General features: G+C 39.3%; 2 protein-coding genes across 6 annotated transcripts; both read right to left on the reverse strand.

Moving 5' to 3' along the window:
* Positions 1-6,936: 6,936 nt before the first annotated feature.
* On the reverse strand, positions 6,937-10,007 carry LOC108901757 (low affinity immunoglobulin gamma Fc region receptor II). Of its 3 annotated transcripts, none has more exons than XM_018703382.2 (6): positions 9,888-10,007; positions 9,384-9,650; positions 8,946-9,188; positions 8,549-8,608; positions 8,079-8,219; positions 6,937-7,284 (listed from the first exon to the last, which is right to left on the reverse strand). In XM_018703382.2, the coding sequence occupies exons 1-6, from the start codon at positions 9,916-9,918 to the stop codon at positions 7,226-7,228; spliced, it is 801 nt and encodes a 266-aa protein (XP_018558898.1). In that variant the 5' UTR covers positions 9,919-10,007; the 3' UTR covers positions 6,937-7,225. The 3 variants fall into 3 exon arrangements, with proteins under 3 accessions (XP_018558898.1, XP_018558892.1, XP_018558906.1); XM_018703376.2 differs by having other exon boundaries at positions 6,937-7,287; XM_018703390.2 differs by lacking the exon at positions 8,549-8,608 and having other exon boundaries at positions 6,937-7,287.
* Positions 10,008-10,324: 317 nt separating this feature from the next.
* Positions 10,325-17,086, reverse strand: LOC108901712 (butyrophilin subfamily 3 member A2). Of its 3 annotated transcripts, none has more exons than XM_051069568.1 (7): positions 16,846-17,084; positions 15,268-15,364; positions 14,522-14,890; positions 13,637-13,850; positions 13,425-13,489; positions 12,841-12,954; positions 10,325-11,911 (listed from the first exon to the last, which is right to left on the reverse strand). In XM_051069568.1, exons 3-7 carry the CDS (start codon positions 14,691-14,693, stop codon positions 11,250-11,252), a joined length of 1,227 nt encoding a protein of 408 aa, XP_050925525.1. In that variant the 5' UTR covers positions 14,694-14,890; positions 15,268-15,364; positions 16,846-17,084; the 3' UTR covers positions 10,325-11,249. The 3 variants fall into 3 exon arrangements, with proteins under 3 accessions (XP_050925525.1, XP_050925524.1, XP_018558839.1); XM_051069567.1 differs by having other exon boundaries at positions 15,268-15,367; XM_018703323.2 differs by lacking the exon at positions 15,268-15,364 and having other exon boundaries at positions 16,846-17,086.
* Between the last annotated feature and the right edge of the window lie 1,100 nt (positions 17,087-18,186).

The following is an 18,186-nucleotide window of genomic DNA, read 5'->3' on the forward strand; positions in this document are numbered from 1 at the left end:
TCACTTGAAACTTGCCGAGCTGAGACGTGTAGAAAGGTCTCCTGCTGCTCTTTATCAGTCGTCTCAGTGTTTCCCAGCAGACACTGTGACATGAACCAGGAGAGGCAGGTGTAGAGAGCAGATGATGATGAATGATTGAGTGTATGTATATTTTCTGCGCCTGCATTAAAGCACAGATCTCCACCTCTTTTAGACGACAACAGTAGCATTGACAAAACCGTCCTCATCGGCATCGGCCTCGGCGTCATGGCTGTGATTTTCATTGCCATTGTTGCCATTGTCATTTATAGGAAAAAAAATGGCCAGGATGGTAAATCAAAAGTTTCTCCTTAGTTTTTTGTCTTGGATAACTTCCTGCAGTACACTAAATACATCTCTGAATCCCTCTGAATTTCTGTCTCTCTGTCTAACACATGACCTGTTCTGTTGCAGATGCTGCAGCTGGATTTCTGGAAGTCTGTACGAATCTGGGAACGCAAATAAGTCAGTGTCTGGGAAACGTGATAGAGGACGCTTGACAAGCAGCACAAAGATATTTTACTGCTTTTCATTCATTCTGTTTTAATCACGTGACTTCACTAATTAGTTTGTGTAAAACAGGAAATACCCAGAATGCACGCTAAGGTTTGAAGAGTTGTATTGAAGCAGAAATGGCTGATGCCGCTTTGTAAGAAAGAATTACACACATTGTATTCTTTGTCATTAAAGGGGAGCCATTTTTACACATCAAAATATGTTTACAGGTGCATTAATTCAATTAAAAATACAGTGAATAATGTTATATTTGGACAGAGCCAGGCTAGCTGTTTCCACTGTTTCCAGTCTTCATGCTAAGCTAAGCTAAGCTGCTGAAAAAAGACATTGGGCATGAATTTAATGGAATTAACTAATCTTTTACAATTTTAATGTTTTATTGAGGTGATTTGCTTTAAAATATCTAGTTTTTATTTTATATTTGGTTGAATGAATGACCTTTTTGGGATCAAGATCAAAATTACATCAAAACTTCGATGTGTATTTTGATTTGAAAAGTTGTCTCAGGCAAATTATAGTACTGATGGAGCAATTGTGTTTATTATTATTATGTGTATTGAGTTTTTACATTTACATTGCTGTGACATTCAAAATAATCAATCTCTGTTTCCACTGTTTCCAGTCTTCATGCTAAGCTAAGCTAAGCTGCTAAAAAAAGACATTGTGCATAAATTCAATGAAATTAACAAATCTTTTAGATTTCTAATGTTTTACTGAGGTGATCTGCCTTAAATGTTTTATTTTATATTTGGTTGAATGAGTGATCTGTTGAGGTGGAGATCAAAACGTCACGTCATGTGTATTTTGATTTGAAAAGTCGTCACTTTGGCTCCATCTAATGGTCGACGGAGGAATGACACTGATAGAAAAATAAATAAGTGAACGTGATTGGAGGTGGATTGTCCGCAGGTGTAATGGATTATGTTTCCTTGAATAAAAAGTTTTCATAGTATAAACACATAAGGAACAGGAAGGTTTAATATTTAAATACAAAACACAGACACTGGTTTAAAAAAAAAACAGATTCCTGACTGTACAACTGTGTTTCTACGACATTCAAAACGATCAATCTCTGTTCCAGTGAGTCACTGTCTCTGTGTGTAACACAGGAATTAACACTGTTACTCTCTCTTACTCAAGTTTCCTCCCTCCCCCTCCTTTCATCAGTCTTATAAAAATAGCTTCCTCCTGTTGTAACGTATTCGTGTGGGCATGTGATCACATACGGCTGGTTAGTTTAACAGCAAGAGACCGGGATAAACCACGTCTTCTATATCTTTCTTTGGTTCATAAAGTGTAAATCTGCAGTAGATCTGTTTGTAGTGATCTGACTTTGCACAATGAAGAAGTCTGGATTCACTGTTTTGCTGCTCACTCATGTCTCCATGGTCTCAACAGGTACATTCATCATCACTGACCGTTGACTGTCACCTTTAGTTATTCGATTCCTCTAATGTTATGTCTAATGTTAATCCTCTATTAAAGGACCCTGTTCTGGTTCTCTTTACAGCACCCCAGGAGAAACTCGAGCTGATCTCTGACTCCAGCATCGACACAAACGCTGGCGTCCTCATTGGCATCGTCGCTGTGGTTGTCATTATTATTGTCGTTGTCCTGTCTGTGAGAAATCATGATCAGGAAGGTAAAACAAAAATGTGTCTTCTCTGGCACATACAGCTCTGCAACAGCAGTGATACGGCTGTCAGGCTGAACAAATACCTTTGGATTCCTTTCTGACACATGACCTGTTTTGATGTTTAGATGCTGAGGATCGACGTGCAGATCAGCGTACAGGTGGATGTGAGGATGTGTGTGGGTGTCTGTGTGAGTGCCTGTGTGAGACGTTATGTGAGATTCTATGTGAGAGTCTATGTCACCAAATCTGCCCTGAATAGATGGATTGACAAGCAGAACAAGACATCTGTACTAGTTTGTTTTACTGGTTTATATTCTGTCCACTGGTTTTCAATGGGTAACACTGTAAAACAGAAAATACCCAGAATGCACTCTGAGGTTTGAAAAGTTTTATTGAAGCAGAAAGAGCTGACACTGCTTTGTAAAACAGAATGTATGTATTATGTGTCATTAAAGGGGAACACAAACAATGTTTACAGGTGCATTAATTTGATTAAAATGCAGTCAATTTTGTTGTGTTTCCAGGCTTCGTGCTAAGCTAAGCTAACCAGCTGATAGCTGCAGCTTAATATTGACTATACACTGTAAAACACCATGCATGAATTTAGTGGACTCAATCTTTCAAATGTTTAACATTCAGGTTGACTCAGGTTATTGAGTTCTGTATCAACTTTAACATGTGCTTGTTAACTCAGCCTTTGTAACCATGTTTTAAGGTTTTTATAACGTGTGATCGTCTAACCCACTGTTTCCTCCTTGGTGTGTTACTATTTCAGCCAAGTGGTACAACCAATAGATGGCAGTGGCATATATGTAATGTTTCACAATAAAAGCTCCATGAAGAGATGAGGGGTTTCTGTCCATTGTAATGCTAGAGTGCTTTTAATATGAAAGAATAACAGAAAGTCTGGGAGCAACAATGCAGAAACTTGCGTCGTATTATGTCACTCCATCGCCTGAGTTTCCTCCCTCCTCCTCTGTTACTGTCCAATCAGTCTTCAAATGGCCTGCTCAGGTGTGAACATGTGCAGCTGGTGGTTTATCAGCAACACAAACAGGATAAACACACATTTCATATTTCTCTGTTATCAATCATAAAGCCTACCACCTGCAGCAGCTCTGTGTCCTGCTCAACACTGATCAGACATGAAGAGGTTGGGACTCATCGTTCTGCTGCTCTCTCTCGTCTCCCTGACTTCAACAGGTACAGTGATTATTATCAATGATTTGACAGACAGCTGGTGTTCATGTGACCCTTCAATCACTCTTCTGTTTTTAATCAGAGAGTTTTCTTTCCTCTCAGCTGCTGAGATTTTTGCGCACAAAAATGAAACAAACTCCTGAAAACTCAGTGTGTGTTTTTACTGTATAAGTGCTGGAAAATTTGTGTGTGTGTGTGTGTTTTAATGTAATTGTAATGACAAACAGGCCTGTTCTCATTAGAAAATGTTACTTATATTTAGTTTTCTAAAAATCTGATCTCCTCTATTAAAATGAATGGTCTGAGTTTGATCTAGTTATAATCTTCACATGAATATTCCAGCCAGATATCGACCAGCATTATAACTGATGGACCTGCTTGATATGATCAACAGTTCCCACCTCAAAGATACAAGAATATTGCTCCTCTGGAACATCAAGTTTAAACACTGACTATGTATTTCTGACTCATTAATGTCATTTATGTTTTAGGCAAGAGCTCAATATTCTCCTATAATCACAAATACAACACATTAAGCTACATTATAGTGAACATTATAGGAAAGGTGAAGCACAGAGTTGTGAAAGTGTTTTTCAGTCTGTGCTGTTTCAAATGTTTCGTGTCTTCAAAAAAGCTGCATGTTTGTTATAAACTGTAAAGCAAGTCAGGACACGTGTATGAAAGTGGGGATTTTAGCAGCGTGAGAAAGCAGACTTTCACTTTCCAAATTAAATATGAGATATGAATTCAAAGTGAAAGTACAGTATATACACTGTATATTTAAAACCTAGCTGTCCTAAATGTTCTGTTGGTTATTATAACACTTGTTGAATCTTTTTTAACAGCACCTCGAGACCAAGGCAACAGGACAGAGCAGATCACTGACTCCAGTAAGTAAATATCTTGCTGAGCTGAGACGTATAGAAAGTTCTCCTGCTGCTCTTGTTTGGTCGTTCTTTTCCAGGGAAACTCAAAATAGATTTTTTCCCACTAGAAGAGACATTAAAAATCACAACAGCATCACTAGTAACGGGGGAACTATGTACAACATAGTATACACCAGTGGATATTTTGATTATCAGGAATAAATGTGTATCTTAAATAAAGGCATAAATGGGTGTAAATTAAAGATCTTTCTTTCCTCAAAACAGAGTTTATACCATGTTTTAACACTTATCTCTTTTTCAGATAGTTTTAAAGTCAACAGATACGAGCAACAAACAGGTTATGGTGAGTAAAAATAAAAAAACCTAAAACTGCTAGCAGATATGTTGAACAGATGATGCTGGATGAATGAGTGTTTGGATGTTTCCTCTGTTCTTTTAGACGACGACGTTCAAACACACGTTGCCATCGGCGTCGGGGTCTTTGCTGTGGTTGTCGTCATTATTCTGTTTGCTGTAGCATGTGGGACTAAATATGGTCAGTATGGTGAATCAAAACTGCTCCTCAGTTTCCTCATTGTAAATTTCAAATGACAAAGTTTGTAACAACCTTAGTGTCCCTCAACATTTAGTTTATTGTCAAATGCACTATACAAAATACTTTATCTGGCACTAACACACGATCTGTTTTGTTGTTTAGGTGCTGTTGGTGGATGTACGATACTGTGTGTGCAAGTGTGTGAGCATATATGCCAGTGTATGGCATTATTTCTGCAAGTGCATTAACAAGCACTACAAGGTTTTGTTCTGGGTTTGAATATTTGTATTGAACGATGCATTTTCAAAACTCATAAACCTGATTTTAAGGAAAGGAAATAAGCATGTTTTCCAAAATGTTGAACTATTTTTTTTTAAGTTTTTGCATGTGCCACCTACTGTGATTTTTTCCTTTGTGATATCAAAATGTCATTGTAATGTAACATTTCCTTGTCCTCTGGAGCCATGTTCTAAGATTTTTCTAATGCGACTTCAAACTCACTGTTCTTCTGTTATGAGTTGGGTAGGCTGGGAAAAAATATAAGCATGTTATTTTCAACACTTTATTGTTCTGCATCACTCCTCTAAAGTGTTATTGACCTTTCTCAGTCACTGTGGGTGTATGTGTGTTAATATCAGCTGTAGTTTGTATTAACATACAAGTACCAATAGATGGCAGTAGTATATGACATTCCTGTCAGAGGGAATTGGAAATAAAGGCCTCTAATACAATACTGCCTCAAAGTAAAGCCTGTTACCTTATGCAGTCATTCATAAGGTAACATTTCCTCACAGTTAGAAAGACATTTCAATTTAACTTTAAATTAATTTCAGGTTTGGGATTTCTCAGTTTGTTCCAGTATGTGACCACTGCACCATCATGACCCATCTACACAGCACGTAGTGATATGACAGCATATACAAAGGAAGTGAGAGACACTCTGTCCACTTTAATAGATTTATTTGGTTTAAACCACAGAACACAACAGAGAACAACCAAATCACAACACTTTCCTATCACATTGCAAAATTGCAAAACCTGTTTCCAGTGTAGCTGCACTTGTTTTTTTGTTTTTTTTTTGTTTTTTTTAAACAAGAATCTCATGTCATTCCTCAGTTCAGTTTGAATCGGCTGTTTTTAATTCAGCTGTTGGCCTGATTGTGGTCTTTGAAATGGCACAACATCCTCTCTTTTTTTCCACTTCTCAGAAATAACAGGCGCCTAGTTTCAGTACAAATAATTTCACAACAGCCGGCCCACACAGACAAAGTGGGCTGATTCAGTAGATCAATGACACTATCTCCAAAAATGTTTGACTTTTTCCTGTTTATATTCCTGTTTATATCATCAAAGACTAAGAATGTGAGAAAAGAATAAAACTAAAACGTCATTTACAGACGTTATTTGTTTTACAAGTGTGTGCTTGTCCAGAGAGAGACATGTATCTACAGTGTTGAGTAAAGTAAACTTGAGTTAATTCTGGACAGAGATGAAATGTCAAATGGAAAAAATACAAAAACAAAACAATGACAGCAATATATGTCAGGGCCAAAACTTCACACCTCACACATTACCCCAAACCACAAACAAGTCTCAACACATATGCGCTCATGGCTCCTCCGCTTCCTTTTCACTCTTAACAGCATTAAGTAACAGAATTATACAGTATAATTTGAACATCTGCTCACACTGCCCCACTTTATTATTACAACACTGAGAGCAATGAAAAAGTTTCAGGGCCTGAATCTGCATCTATTACTAATGAGGCAGCCCAATCACACATTTAAAGGATATGGGCTGTAAAACTGACTGGTTGTCTGAATTCATTAATATGTGTGGCATTAAAAAATGTCAACAAAGAGGAATTCTTCTGTCCTCACCAGAAAAATGACAACATGGTTTATTCAAACACTCAAAACAACATATGTTTACCTGACAAGTGACCTCTTGTGGCCATGGAAACCAGTGCATGGTCACAAGAGGTCATGCTCACTGTTGTCTGTGAAAAGCAAAGGTAGAACTTAGCAGGATGTTGTTATACCATTACAAAACCTCTTATGTTGGATCCTTTTAACCACAATAATTCCCCCAAACGTAACCAAGTAGTTAGTTTAAAGCACCATAGAGGTGTCAGATCAGAAAACTCTCGTATCAGTCATTTTTATTTGTTGATTAAAACACTGTTGACATGCCTGGACAGATGACAGAGGATGCATGGTAACAGAATACAACAGATCATTCATATTTCATCAGGACAGTACTTTGTAAACTCTTTTTACTGCAGTCATTGCAGGCCTTGAACTGTTGGACCTGCTGATGTCAAATATCAAATACCACTGATACATCAACTGATGGTAGTAGAAATTCATCTCCTCTGGTGCAGGGTCACAAGTGACGCAGGTTTTCTTGGCAATTTGTTACTGGATTGTTTGCCTATACAACTATTTCCATGATGACATCGTTGCTGCCTCTTCTCCCTCCAACTGTCCGAGCTGCTGTGTGAGGAAACAAACAATGTCAGTGGATAGGTTTCTATGAAAATAATAGTCATATTTATATGTTAGTAATCATCAATAACAGTCAGGTGAAGGCTTCACTTAGAGATGATTGAGTTTCTTTTAAGAAAAATGCCTCATCCACTTGCAGTCTGATTAATAACAGAAAAAGCCGCCTTCACATTATGGTGCAATGTTGGGGTTTACCTCAAACTTCAATCAACAACTGTCATTGAATAATTTCTGGTCCTAAGCGAAATGTCAGAACATGATATTTATGAGGCATCAGAGATACCACCAAGATACCAAGTGAGTGACACTGATTTTTAACAAAATGTGTAGGATAACTGTTTCTAAAGTAATGAGTCAGAGAAGAATAAATTTGATACATTGAGCCAACCAAGTTGAAAGGGTTAGGTTTATATGAGTAAACATTTAAATACAGTCACAAGATTCACATCTTATTTGGAGCAAAGCCTTAATTCTTATTATTTTCCACATTATGTGCAAAAATAATCACTAAAATCATCATTTATGCAGACGACACCTGACTATTTTTGGCTTACTTTACGTCCTAAGGCAATGGTTTTGATTATCAAACACTTACAGAAAGGTTGAGCGAGATTGTAGAAGGTCAACAAGAGTCCCTTAGAAACCAAACAGGAAAGAACTTAGCTAACAGATAGAACAGCTAGCTACCTGCAGTGGTTTGTTTTAGCCTGATATGATTAGCTAAAATTAGCTAGTAGAAGCACTATTTCCTCCTTAGGCACTTGTATGAGTTTGCCTACCTCTCTTCCTGTCTCTGTATATGAGTCCTAGTAAGATGGTGGACACCAGGTAAGGAGTTCCCACTAGCACATGACACAACAGTCTGAAGACAGACACAGAGCATGAAGCTGCAGGCGGTGAGGCTGAAGGTGAAGGTGAAGCTGTAAAGATAAAAACAAACAAACAAACAAAAAACTCTCAATCACCAAGGCCACTGACAATGTAATGAAATAACTTAAGTACTTTATAGAATAGTTAACAACATGTGCTGAGGAGGGTCAAAAATAACAATAAAGGGACAAATAATATGCAGTATTACAAAAAGTTATCATAAATAAGCATATGAAGATAAAGATACATTTAGGATAAAGCCGTGATTCTTAACTTGTTAGGGGTGTGAGGATGAAAATATTTTGAAAATCAGGGCTGCTCACATAAAAACCTGGTTCCATAGTTTAACAAGTGGTCAAAACCTCTGTGGATAGCCTACCTTTAATACCAGGCTGAAAAGCAGTGACTTCGCTGGTTGAAAGCTTCATGTCTGTTGCACCTGTAACCACACCCAGCAGTAATATCACAGTGTACTGACACACACTTCTACATCACTGCAGCCAAGTGAGAAGTTAAACCACTGGGGGTTAAACATTAGACCTTCACCTGCTGTTAAAGGGGAACTCCACTGCACTTTAATGTCAGTTTCCTGCTGCTGAGGAGGATATGTGAAAAAGGTGAAGGCTACAGGTTTGAAAAAAAAAATCTGGGGGTGTAGAGTTAGAAAGATGAACTAGACCTTTTTTAAGTGTTGCCCTGTTGCTGCAACAACATACTCACACATATTTGACAGTTTTTTTCTCAGTTACATATCAGCTATAGACTGTTTAGCTCACCTTCAACAGCCAGCCAGCTGGCTGCGGATTCTCCACCCCCAGAGATGTTGCACTTGTAGAGTCCTTCATCAGCTTTGGAAACACTAGGAATGGTCATCTCTCCTGTGGAGCTGCTGCTGATGAGGTGTTCGTCTTTATAGAAATTAAACACATGGTTGGAGTTTGCCTCAGCTTTGCAGCGCAGAGTCATGGCAGCTCCCTGCGACACAGGAAGGGCAGGACTTTCTAGGATCACATCACGATCTGTAGAAAACCAAAAACTCATTTTCATTTACTTTGTGCTTTCTTTATTTCTTCAAATAGAAAGTTATTTTCTACTATAATCCTAAACCTACTTTATTATTTATCAGACATGGATTCAGATGTAAAGCTTGCCTCATTAAATGCAGTTGTCAGTGAAACTCATCATTAAACATCATGACTTGTTGTGTACCGTACCAGTGATGGTGATGTTGACACCGTTGCTCTGCTCCCCGTCCACAGACTCACACCAGTACACCCCGCTGTCTGATGGGTAGGTGCTCCCAATGATGCAAGTTGAGCCCAAAGAGGTAGAGCCCCAACCAGAGGAGCAGGGTCTCACCCCACCTGCCGGTGTTTCCCTCTTCACCTTCCAACTGGTGGAGTTTGACTGATCTTCACAGGTCAGAGTGATGGTGTCGTACCTGAAGAACTGAGACCTGTTTGGGCTGACCCGGAGACAGGCTGCAGGGAGGGAGGAGGAGAAGAAATAAAGAAAAAAAGAAGAAAGAAGCAAACACAGACGTAATGAGAGAATGACCAATAGGCAGATGAAAATAAGAAGTATAAGGAGAAGGTAAGAAAAGGCAATGAAATAAGGTAAGAAAAGGAGAGTAGAATGAAAGTGATGGAGGCAGAGACCATGAGCAGTTGAAAAAGAGACATTATTTTCTAAAAAGTACCGTCAGAGTTTCTACTCACACAGCATCAGGCAGAATGGTGTTAGCTGCATCCTGTCCCACCACCAACTGATGTGCAGACAACTGTCTCACCTCTGCACTTCCTATATAAATTCCACCCTCACAATATACTGTGTGTCTCTGTTAGGTGTCATGGCAGATATGTCCTACATAACCCAGATTGCCTTTCAACAACAGCATGAGATGAGTGTGAACCTCTTGCGTTGCGTCAGATATCTATGTTGTAGGCCCCAGAAAATCACACCAAATGACTAAACAGCACTGAAGCAGACTGATCAGATTCTCACTTTTTAGTTCTAAAAACAGTTTGAAATCTGACTGCTGATGTAAAATCAAATTATAAAAAATGTGCAGTATCAATATTTATTCACTAGGGTGTGCTCATGATCTGTTTCCAGATCTAAGACTAGTATTCTATGAAGAAAGTAAGCACGTAAATTAAAAAAAAAAAAAGAATGAGCTTTATTTCAGAGTGGTGAATATATAAAACAAACATACAAAAATGTACATTTAAAATTTATAGAAAATATTTAATCAAAATAAACAATCAATATTTTATCAAAAGTATAAAGCAGTTTTAAATAAAGGAACCCCTATATACAACCCAAGACATCATATATTATTGTAATACATTATAACCTTTAAGATCTTTTCCAGTAAACGACAAAAAGTGAAAGTGTGAAGCATCAGTGAGGCAGTTTGAAATCTTTTTGTAGATGCGTTGAGAGAAACCAGGCTCATTTTGGTGAGTAGACACTTGCTAAGAATCATTGTCTAGTCTGCTAAAATTAACTTAATCTACAGGCCTTTGATCCACAGATCCCAAACTAAGAATTATTGCAGGTTTTATCACATTAACGGTAGATTTAACCAAAAACAAAAGCACTCAAGAAACAAACATTATAGTCCCACCTCCACTGTTTGACTGACAGGTGATATCTGAGAAGTCAAGTAACACCACAGCAATCAAATATCCAGAAATCCAACACCTCTCTCAGGTCTGAGCATAAACATGTAGCTGGGGCCAGGTTAGCTTAGCTTAGCATAAAGATTGGAAACAGGGAAACAGCTAGCCTGGTTCTGGCTCTACAGGTAACAAATTTCTCCCACCAGCACTAGGTCAGTAATTAACAAGTGTTTATGCTTATCATGTCATCACCGTACATGGGCTGTAAGAGTGATATTGATTTATTGATTGATCAATTAATGTCAGTTAGGCTAGTGTCAGACAGAATTATCCTACTTAACAGAGATATCTCATAATCAGCTGTAAAATTACAGATTTAAATGTGAAACATCATATAAATAAGAGCTTGGAGGTGGGGGGGGATCATGACACTTGCAGAAACAGAGCCAGAGTGAATTAGGAATCAGTGTCAGACTCTTCTTTCAACTCTGCTAGGAGACCGTAGCGGTTATGAAACGCTAAGGAATATCTACGCTGAAGCTTAGCGAGGTTTGGATCAGGCTGAGCACCAGACTCGCTCATAGAACGACGAAAGCGGCCTTGTTTTCTCTCTGAAGTGCTGCCCGAAGAAGAACTTGACAACTCTGTGGCATTACAGGAGAAAAGAGCCGGGCTGCTGTTATTACGGCGAGGTTTTTGGATCGGGCGGGAAAGTCCTGGATTACTGTTCTGCCTTTGGGTACCAGGTTTTGGACACTTGTTCTGGGGCAGGTTGGCAGATTTAGGAGGGTTGCTGTTTCTTGGGACCGTTGGTGTTGAATTGTGGTCATTGGTCAAAATGCTGGTCTGCAGGGGTCTGGAAGGACTGCAGACAACTGTGGGCTGGTTGTAGTAGTAAACCACAGGACTTAGCTGTGGTCTGTTCTGTAGTTGGCGGATGGTCTCGTCTTTCTCACGAAGCTGTGACTCGAGTTCAGCTATCTTTTTGTTCAGGTGTTCTACGGCGCTGTTGTCCACGCTGTCAGCCCCCCTAGGATCCAAGAGCAACCGATTTTCAGAGGTGCCACCGACTGTGCTGTCCGATTCCTGCCTGGTCACTGGTAGCTTTTGTACCTTTGCTGTATGAAGACAAAAGAATGAGAAGTTGTTTGTGATGCTAACATTTATTGAAGGATGATTCTACTTTATTTCAGCACAGATCTTAAATTTTTGTAGGTTTATCCGCAGGTGCTATTGGTTATGAAACAATTGTTCTCATTTCCAAATTAATTGCTGAGATCTGAGAACATGGCAATGTCCCAAAATCAAAGTCAGATAAAACACTCCTCATTGGTTTATAATACTATGAGACAGGATTTTACAACTCTAAAAAGCTTTCTTAGCAGTTATCAGGCAAACTAATCTACCAGGAATGTGCATTGGATGTAAATCACTTGAAATGCAGGGAGTTTCCAGACTTCTCTTTTTTCACACAGCTCTATAACATCATGGCTTTAACTGGTTTAGATAATGTGGCTAAAATCTTGTTTATAACCAATCTGACTTCACGTGTTTCTTGACTTGTTGAGCTTTGTTGCTTTGACGTCACCTTGTTTTCAGATCCCAGCAGCTGCTTTCATGAGTACAGTGTTATCAGAACTGTTAGAAATCAAGTTCAGAATGACGAAAATACAACTCAGATTTTGATAAAGTCATAACAACATTAACCCGTGCATCATTTTATTTCTGTTATGCTATGAATTCTTAAATACGAAAGAAGTACAATAGTTACTGTGTAATAACAAGACTGTTAAATTATAATGATTTCAAAACCAGTTTTTAAGCTTTTCTAATGTCATGTGTGCACAGCATCTAAGGTATGTACTCAGGCAGTGGGCGTCTCCTGTAAAAGGAGATTAGGAATGCAATGCGTCATGTTGGAAACCCAGCGGCAGTATTTGTGGTGTGTGGCCTCTTCTGTACTGTTTACTTATTTCAGTGACTTTTACTAACAGCTCCCTCGCTGAGAGCTGCTGGTTTGTTAAGAGGGCACTCAGCTGTGACTTACCAGATTTGCCACATTTCTTCCATAACAGGAAAACTAATCCACATGCCAATACAAACAGGATGGTCCCTCCAACAGCGATGACAATGATTACAGTGAAGGACCTCATGCAGTCAGCTGAAACAAAAGTAAACACTGTTGACATACAAGTACATTATCTGTATACACCACAAAGAGACAACACAACATCTGTTATCAGGGAAGAGTAGATTTCAGTCTAGAGTGGATTCCACTGCCTGTCAGTAAACTATGATTTGATCTTTTTTAGCTGTGAAGATCATGACTAGAGTATCATCCCTACATCTATGGATGAGAGATTTCAGTGAAATGTGATGCATTTACAGTAGGTGTATTTGGCAATTAAATGAAAGTTAGAAATAAAAAGCTCAGTATATTTTACAGGGTCTCTGCAGGGTTCAACAAAGAAGATTTTTTTCCTTTTTGAGGAAACTGAATCCAGTGCTTTTTAAGACTTTTCAAGACCAGAAGATACCCTGCATTAACCTGACGACTTGATGTTTAAAGTGGAAATGTGGATTCAGGTTTTAGCCAGCTGGTGCAGATGTGTTGTTAAAGCTCCAGTATACCTGGTATGTTGATTTCTGTGACCCTGGTCTGGTTGTAATCCAACTGGTGAACTCTGCAGGTGACTCTGTAATAAGAAGAGACAGCAGATGAAGCTTTAGTTCAGTTGGTTCTTGGTCCTTATCATTGGAAATAGACCTTTCTTTCCTAGAATGAAGTGTCTGATTCAACATATATGCACAGGCCTCGTTAAGTTTGAGAAAAAAGTGTGAACCTGCTGGTTGCAGTTTGGAGAGTCACTCTTCGTGTCACATTGTGACATCCACTGGCATTTGGATTTCTTTTTGGGTCTTCAGCAGGAATTTCATCATCGTGATCATCCAGGAACTTGATCTCAGGCTCTGGCAGCCAACAGCTCGCCTCACACTGCAGAGTCACTCCTCCACTCTCAGTCGAAACCACGGAGAGCTTTGGCTCAGAAACTGCACCTATACATACAACAAGGGACACACAGGGTGTGACTTTATAACAGAAAGAACAGAGAGAGTTGTTCATTCACTCTGCGTGTGTGGAAATATCAGATGGAAACAGGCTTCAGGACAAGTTAATAACAAACCAATTACATACCACGCATAAAAGTGACAGTTTGTAGGCCTGGATTTCATTGCATGTTTATGTTTAACATTGCCTCCAAGATTACTGACAAGATAATGTTATTTGATTACAGAACAAATTGGAGTTGAAAACAGAAACGTACCTAAGATGCTTACCAGATGACCCAGTCTTTTATGCTCAACATAGCTCTCAACATAAATCTTTTTTAGGTTTATTTTTTAATCAACTGATCAGTTACTTGATCTGTAAAATGTTAAAACTATTAGAGGAGAAAATTGTTATCAGTATTTACCAGAGTCCAAGGTAACATCGTCAAATTATCTGTTATCTGTATCTGATTAGATTGGACTGGACTCAGGCCTGAATTAATTTTGCTGGATGAGGATCAGGCTTGAATGGATGGGTCAGTTCTGGCTTGACCTGGGACCAAACTCTCAGACCTGTGTGGCACTCTGAGGTTTCCCCTTCTTCATGATAGAAACAGGGAGGTTTTAGGTGACTATTATGCAGCTGTAGAACCTGTGTAAGACTTGACTGGACGTACCCACAACAAGCTCCACCGTGGTAATGTCTCGAGGGGCATTCTTCCAGAGCCTCATGCACTGGTATTTACCCGCATCAGACAGCCTGACGTTAGTGATCCTCAACGATATGTCTCCATTTTTCAGCTCTTTCATGATAAAACTTGTCCTATACTCAAATTCTGGATGCTTCATCTCATAAGTCTCGCAGCCATCCCGGTACAGGAAGATGACATCTGGCTCCAGGTCTTCCTTGGACCACTCCACTGTTGGAAAGTCACTACTGGCAGTGACATTGAAAGCACAGGGCAGAATGACTTCCTCTCCAGCGAAGGCCAGGACCTGCTTTGGACCATGTGCCCTCTCTGGTGAACCATGCACTGAGGATTCACCTTGGAAAAAAAACAAGAAAATACAACAACATTAACTGGGGCCAAAAAGGCAGGTTTTTTAACCCCAGCTGCCTTCAGATAAAACAGGAGTGTTCATCACGTGCAGTAAATTCTACCTCACAGGCTCTGAAATGCTATCTATGTTTCTATCAAAGTGGCAAGATCAAAATACAACTCTTCCACGAAGGGATTAAATTACACGACACAGATTGACTTCACTTGTGCAACCTTGTACTTTTCCAGTTCTGCACATGACTGACACAGAGTGTGAAAGTGTAGTAAACTATTTCTGTAATATGATTCAGCTTCCCACCCCTTCCTGCATGTGTATGGACAAGTCTGCAACTCTGCACCATGAAAAGAATTAAAAGAAGCACCTGTAGTGACTCAGGCCTTTCCTTGATCCAAACACCGCTCTCGGATGGGAGGCACCACATAACAACATCGATACCAGTCAAACTGACGACTGCCACTCTTCTTCCATGAAAACAGGAGATGGCTCATCAGGAATGTGGGAAGAATCTCAACCAGCTGGAGCTGGAGCTCCAAAAAAATGTGACTGACAGCTCGCAGTTCCTCATACCTTCGAGGCCCAGCAGTTTAAAAAAACTCTACTGGGTACTTTTTTGCCCTTTGTAATTTTCCATTTCAACAGTATTGCTGTTGCTCTGATGGAACAGTGTATCATTGGATACAATGGGGTAAATAATGCTATAGCTAAAGCTAACAATTCCACTGTCTTACAATTACTAGGAAACAAAAAAACAAAATGAAAGCATTAGTTTTTGTTTCCTGTCTGCAGTGACCTGATGGGCCATTCAGGACCGTGTCTGTCTTTTGTCAAACAGTGGACGGATGACAACTCAGACCTTTACTGTTCTGAAACAAGGTCGGCCGTGCAGCTGACACACTAATACACACTGGTATGAAGAAGTGAATTATCTCAGTGTAAAATGGATTCATCTGACGTTAATGCTTCAAAGGTGAAAGGAAATAATTGATGGTAATCACGCTAATAGTGGTATAAAAAACAATGTTATAATAAGTATGTTTTGATTAAAGAATACAGCAGAAGTGTCCAGACACACCTCTAGTATTATAATTAATGACTGTTATGTCAAGTCAGTTTGTTATAGACTTTACTGTCTGAGAGCTGACCAGTCAGATGACACTGAATATTCTCATTTCAGAGCTCTGGTAGTTGTGTTTTTTACACGTATGACACCAAATCCTTTCTGACCTAAGAGTGTTGGAGGATTACCGAACAAGCCCAGGGGCCAGAGGGGTCAGGGGTCAAAGGTCAGGGGTTGATCTGTTCGTCTGTTTGAGGTGTGTTATTATGACATTTATACCTGCCTGACACTTTGATCAGGACTGGACCAGGTCAAAACCTGATGAGTCACATCTTCACCACGCAGAGTTTAAAGAGCTTATGTTGTGTTTAGGTCTGACTCAGAGAGTGAGAGTAATAGTAGAAGTACTGAATAAAAATAATAATTATCACTGTTCATCAACAGCAAACCAAAATGTCTGACCACAACTCAACACACACACACACACACACACGTGCGTCCGTGGTCGTGGTCTCAGAGTTACTGCCTTGTTATCTCAGAGTGGCGCACAGGAAAACACTGAAAACAAGGCACCTCTGAAACACGTGCCGAATTTTTTCATTTGCAAACTGAATTAAATCTGATTACAGTAATTATCTGCTCAGCTATCAAAGTGTGACGCACGTTCCCTTCAATAAATGTTTGTGTGATTATGTCCTTCAAAATAAAATAAGAAGTCCTGCGTGCTGTGGCCTTAATGTGTAAATACAGTCATCCCCCCCCCAACGAGAGATGAGTGAATTACACCACTTTAAAATCATATATATCCACTGTATTACTAATGTGTTCACATGTAGCTCATGCATTTAAAAAGACGATAAAAAAAACCTCTGACATACACACCTGTGAGACCAGACAGCAGCGCAGAAACCAGGAAGAGACGATAATACATCCCCAAAACACGCACGTTAGAGTTTCCCTGTTATTAAAAAAATAAAACACAAAAAAACCCAAAAATGATTAAAAAAAAGATCAGAGGTTTGTAAAACCGGTCCAGCTCGGCTCGGCTCGGCTCAGCTCGGCTCTGCAGCTCCCTGACCGGCCTCAGAGCAGCTGCTAATGATGCAAACTTCATTCACAAAGTTTTGGTCTCGATCGGTCCCGTGCGTCACGTTGGTGCGTTCAATGTCAGTAGGAAGTTCACGGTCTTCCCACGTCAGAGCGTAAACACTGGCCACCTGCTGAATAAACCTGTTATACAAATCACATAGACACAGTGTGGTCATGTAAATATTTAAAATCATTGTAAACACCATCCTGTTGTTAATCTGTCATGTTGTTGCCTATAATTAATGTTAAGAGACTTGGGATTTGTTTATTTTATTTTAATTTATTTATTTATATTTCTCACTTCCTGGAAAGGCCTTGAACGCAACATACACATGTTGTAAAGGGCTGTTTTTTTAGAAAGTTGTGTAGCAGTTTCCGGGTCACGAGCTTCACCCAGATCAACAGAGCATTACAATAACAACAGAACACGTTTAACAAGCCAAGAGAATAAAACAAACTAAGAGCAATAAAAAACTAATCACATTAAAAAACACAGAGTAAAATGACATGAAGGTAAATCACAGAAAAACTATTTTAAAGAAACTGTGTTAAAGGTGAGTCCAGAGTCCTGAACACTCGATGTGAGGGAGTGGTGAGGGATGTGGGCCAGGAACAAATCTGGCAGATATATCACGGGGCGAAGGGCTTTGTCAAGGCCATACATGTATTCAATAAAGTCTTAAAACAGGCAGTGAAGAGAAGCCTGGATCTGTGAGGTGTGATGATGTTTGTTAAACTCTGGCAGCAGAGTTTCAGATGAGCGGAAGGCAGGAGAGAGATTTTCATACATTTGACTATGACCTGTCCTCCATCTTGTAGAGGGACTGAGCTGAGAAACATGGAGTTTAATATCATAGAAAAAATATAAACATTAGTGAAACTGGAACCAGTGAATTTTTGTCAATTTTCTTTAAGAATGACTTAAAACAGGTGATTTCATTTTCACAGCTGGTGATGATTCATGTTTCAGTTCAACCACAAGAGGGCACTACAACACCACGAGCTCTATGGCAGCTGTACAACCAAAAACGAATCATTTAAATACACGTCTTTATGTGAATGAATTGGTTACACAACCCAGTTACACAAGTGAAAGGAAAGAGAGGACACAGAGAACTTCCTTCATATCATCCC

Source organism: Lates calcarifer, unplaced genomic scaffold, assembly GCF_001640805.2.
Source record: "Lates calcarifer isolate ASB-BC8 unplaced genomic scaffold, TLL_Latcal_v3 scaffold_3_8, whole genome shotgun sequence".
Lineage (NCBI taxonomy): Eukaryota > Metazoa > Chordata > Actinopteri > Centropomidae > Lates > Lates calcarifer.